General features: G+C 44.7%; 1 protein-coding gene across 1 annotated transcript in view; it reads left to right on the top strand.

The window, feature by feature from the left end:
- Positions 1-1,790: 1,790 nt before the first annotated feature.
- The window catches only part of LOC110170937 (cyclin-T2-like), an 11,026-nt gene continuing 7,816 nt past the window's right edge, over positions 1,791-5,000 (top strand). Inside the window, exons 1-3 of the mRNA XM_055150526.1 lie at positions 1,791-2,074; positions 2,991-3,072; positions 4,356-4,484. Of these exons, the coding sequence (XP_055006501.1) occupies positions 1,791-2,074; positions 2,991-3,072; positions 4,356-4,484 (495 nt within the window). The remainder of the gene's footprint in view (positions 2,075-2,990; positions 3,073-4,355; positions 4,485-5,000) is intronic.

The following is a 5,000-nucleotide window of genomic DNA, read 5'->3' as shown; positions in this document are numbered from 1 at the left end:
TCTCTGTGTCTCTGTGTCTCTGTGTCTGTGTCTCTGTGTCTCTGTGTCTCTGTGTCCTGTGTCTGTGTCTCTGTGTCTCTGTGTCGTGTCTGTGTTCTGTGTCTCTGTGTCTCTGTGTCTCTGTGTCCTGTGTCTCTGTGTCCCCGTGTCTCTGTGTCTCTGTGTTTTTTACACCTGCAACAATAAAGAGAAACAAAGTGTCTTTTGTTTTGGTAAAATACAGAAAATCTGATTAAAAAGGACAAAACACAAAGAAGACGGGACGACACTGACTCGTGTTGGTCTCTGTAGTTTAACAATTGAATTTTATCATTTTTAACTTGATTTAATTTGATTTAAATACATTTTAAAAAATAATTTTTAGCTTTATGCATTCATTATTTTTCATTTAATTAATATTTAATTACATTTTATATTAATTTATTCCTTTTTCTCATTATGCGTTTTAACACTTTGAGTTTAGTGATGATGATCTTTTATTCTTTTATTGTGGCAGAATCTCATGTTTCTGTAGAACAGTTTTCTCCTTCAGCTGCAAAAGTTCCAGGTAAATCTCTGCGCCGCGTCACCAGAGGGTTGGAGGTTTGAGTCCCGCTGTGACACTCACACGTGTTTTCTCTCATGTTTTTACTCATGCTTTGGTCATGGTTTTGTCATTTCTCTTGTGTTTTGTTACATTTTTCATGTGTTTTGGTCATATTTTTGTCATATTTTCTCAAGCTTTTGTCATTTTTTGTGTATTTTGTTGAGTTTTTATTGTGTTTTGTCATTTTGTTTGTCATGTTTTGATCTCTGCAACAGTAAAGAGAAACATAAAGTGTCTTTTGTTTTGGTAAAATACAGAAAATCTGATTAAAATGACAAAACACAAAGAAAACGGGACGACACTGACTCGTGTTCATCGTGAATGAGTCGAGTTCAAAACAGTTTTCTTTTTCAGCTGCAAAAGTTCCAGGTAAAACTCTGCGCCGCGTCACCAGAGGGTTGGAAGTTCGAGTCCCGCTGTGACACTGACACATGTTTTCTCACATTTTCATATTTCAGATGGGTTTCTGTCATATTTGTTCCATGTTCTGATCCCTGCCAAAAGAAAAGAGACAGAAACTGTTCTTTGATTCGGTACACAAAATACATACAGAAAAAATACAGAAAATCTTCTTAAAAACAATGTGTTTTTTTCCCCCATATTTTTCTCGTGATTTTTCATATTTTTGTTGTATTTTTGTCATGTTTTTCTCGTTTTGTCATTTTTCTTGTGTTTTGTCATGTTTTTGTTGTGCTCATTTGATGAACAGGATTTGATTAATTATTTTGTCTTAGTTATTATTTGATCCCTGTTGTTATTAGTATTATTTATTCATTTAATTTTTAGTTTTGTGTATTATTTATTTTATTAATTTTTGTTGTTATTAGTATTATTTATTCATTTAATTTTTAGTTTTTTGTATTCTTTATTTTATTAATTTTTGTTGTTATTAGTATTATGTATTCATTATTTTTGTAGTTTTTTGTGTTATTTATTTTATTAATTTTTGTTGTTATTAGTATTATTATTAGTATTATTTTAATTTTTATTTTTTGTATTAATTTTTTGTTTTTTATTATGTATTTTTAGTTTTTGTTATTTATTTAATTTATTTTGTTGTTAGTCACGTTTCAGTTCACACTCCTGATCAGTTGGTGGCGGTAAAGCTGCGGTAGTTGTTTACAAACCGCCACGAGACCGTGCGTCACTACGTCATTCGTTTGCGTGCGCCGTGACGCAGCTGGAAGAGGAAGCAGGAGGCAAGATGGCGGCGGCCCGCGGAGCTCACGGCGGAGCCCCGAGAGCCCCGGCCCCCAGAGCCCGGCCCCGAGCCCCGGCCCCGAGAGCCCCGAGAGCCCCGGCCCCGAGAGCCCCGGCCCCGGCCTCCAGAGCCCCGGCCCCGAGAGCCCCGGCCCCGCGCTGGTTCTTCTCCCGGGAGCAGCTGCTTCAGACCCCGTCGCGCCGCTGCGGAGTCGATCCAGACCGAGAACTTTCCTACAGACAACAGGCCGCAAACCTGATCCAGGACATGGGCCAAAGACTCAACGTGTATCCGCCCGGTGAAGGAGGAGAGAGAGAGAGGAGGAGAGGAAAGAGGAGGAGAGGGGAGGAGGAGAGAGGAGAGAGAGGAGGGAGGAGAGGAGGAGAGGAGAAGAGGAGAGGAGAGGAGAGGAGGAGAGAGAGGGAGGAGAGGAGAGGAGGAGAGAGAGGGAGGGAGAGAGGAGAGGAGAGGAGAGAGGGAGGAGAGGAGAGAGGGAAGCAGGTGAAAAGGGAAGTGGAGGAAGAGAGGAGAGACCTGGGGAGAGGAGGATAGAGGGAGGAGAGTGGAGGAGGGTTAAATGTGAACTGGGATTTGGTAAATAGTTGAAATTGGCTTTAGTGATAAAAAAAAAAAAAAACGACTTTTCTACAAACGTAATTCTACACATGAAATATTCCTAGAGCTGTAAGAAGAAGAATCAGAATCATTTTTAGTTTCTGCCAAAAACGTTTGATCAAAACTCAAACTGTGACTGAAACAGTTTAGTGTTTACAGCTTCATTACAGCGTTGAATCGTAAATGCACATTTCTCCCTCTGTCCTCTTCTCCCTCAAACACTGTGATTTAAAATGTCACAGAACAACATTTTCTCTCCTCTCATCCTCTCCTCCTCTTCCTCTTCTTCCTCCTCCTCTTCCTCCTCTTCCTCTTCTTCCTCCTCCTCTTCCTCTTCTCCGGCCTGAGTCAAAGTTTTGTACAGACTAAAAAAGTTGTTAAAATCACAACACAAACAAATAAAAACTCAAATAATCGTCATGAAATTCACATTTTACAAGACCTGGTTTAGTCCCGGTTTAGTCCTGGTTCAGTCCTGGTTCAGTCCTGGTTTAGTCCTGGTTTAGTCCTGGTTTAGTCCTGGTTTAGTCCAGTTTTAGTCCTGTTTCAGTCCTGGTTCGTGTGTGTTTCTTTAACGTCCTGGTGCAGGTCTCAGCTCACCATAAACACGGCCATCGTCTACATGCATCGATTCTACATGCACCACTCCTTCACCAAGTTCCACCGAAACGTAAGTCCACCTTCATCTTCATCATCACACTGATGACGTCACACCGATGACGTCACACCGATGATGTCACACTGATGATGTCACACTGATGACGTCACACTGATGACGTCACACTGATGACGTCACACTGATGACGTCACACTGATGATGTCACACTGATGATGTCACACTGACGTCACACTGATGATGTCACACTGATGTCACACTGATGATGTCACACTGATGACGTCGCACTGATGACGTCACACTGATGATGTCACTCTGATGTCACACTGATGACGTCACGCTGATGTCACACTGATGACGTCACACCGATGACGTCACACTGATGATGTCACACTGATGACGTCACACTGATGACGTCACACTGATGACGTCACACTGATGATGTCTCACTGATGATGTCACACTGACGTCACACTGATGATGTCACACTGATGTCACACTGATGATGTCACACTGATGACGTCACACTGATGACGTCACACTGATGATGTCACACTGATGACGTCACGCTGATGTCACACTGATGACGTCACACCGATGACGTCACACTGATGATGTCACACTGATGATGTCACACTGATGACGTCACACTGATGACGTCACACCGATGACGTCACACTGATGATGTCACACTGATGATGTCACACTGATGATGTCACACTGATGACGTCACACGGGGAGATTTCTGTCCAAAAGTTGGGCACAGTTTGCTCTTCTGTAGGAGGTTCATCAGTGTTGGGTGTTGGGATAGTGCTCTGAAGGGGAGGGAGTTAGCAAAGAGAGGAGAGACTTTTTTTTTTAATTATTATTATTATTATTTTTTTATATATATATAAATATATATATAAGTGAAACTTATAAAACATGAATCTTTTGTTTTGGGCGAATATAGAATTTTTAAAAACAATAAAAGGAACATGGAGCTGTGAACATGAGAAGAAGAAGTAAATCCCTAAAAAATATATATATATAAATATATATGTATTTTTTTTTTACTTTATTTTTCTTAGAACATTTTAGTTTTGTATATCATATTTACACACAGATTATTATTAGTGTAAAACAGAATAATTTTCATTGATCAAAAAATAAAAATATTCAAAATGAAACAGAACTGTTCGTACTGACGAGCGTCTCAGGGAGAATCGGATCGTTTCCTGTTTGTGTTTGTTTGTCGGTCGAGGTTTGGGTTTGGTCGTTTTTCTCGTGGTCGTCTCCCGCTGCTCGTCGCGTCTGTTGAACGTTCGTGTGTAACGTGTCGTGTTTTGTGTTTCCAGACGATGGCGCCGACCGTCCTGTTTCTGGCGGCGAAAGTCGAGGAGCAGCCGAGGAAACTGGAGCACGTGATCAAAGTGGTCCACGCCTGCCTGAACCCCACCGAGCCGCCGCTGGACGCCAAGAGCAACGTGAGCCGCCGCCGCCGCCGTGTCACCCCAAACGAACTCACACCGCCGCCGCCGCCGCGTCACACTGAGGGAGCAAAAGTCCACAGCACAGACGATTATTAGTCTATGAACACAACAGCTGCGCCCCCCGCAGACACGCACCTGTCCCCGCCCCCCGCAACCGCGCACCTGTCCCCGCCCCCTGCAGACACGCACCTGTCCCCGCCCCCCGCAACCCGCGCACCTGTCCCCCCCCCGCAGCCACGCACCTGTCCCCGCCCCCGCAACCCGCGCACCTGTCCCCGCCCCCTGCAGACACGCACCTGTCCCCGCCCCCCGCAACCGCGCACCTGTCCCCGCCCCCGCAGCCACGCACCTGTCCCCGCCCCCCACAACCGCGCACCTTTCCCCGCCCCCCGCAGCCACGCACCTGTCCCCGCCCCCGCAACCGCGCACCTGTCCCCGCCCCCCGCAGACACGCACCTGTCCCCGCCCCCCGCAACCGCGCACCTTTCCCCGCCCCCCGCAGACACGCAC

Source organism: Boleophthalmus pectinirostris, unplaced genomic scaffold, assembly GCF_026225935.1.
Source record: "Boleophthalmus pectinirostris isolate CB_2022bp ecotype Guang Dong unplaced genomic scaffold, ASM2622593v1 HiC_scaffold_1, whole genome shotgun sequence".
Lineage (NCBI taxonomy): Eukaryota > Metazoa > Chordata > Actinopteri > Gobiiformes > Gobiidae > Boleophthalmus > Boleophthalmus pectinirostris.
This window is presented reverse-complemented; position numbering and strand designations above follow the sequence as displayed.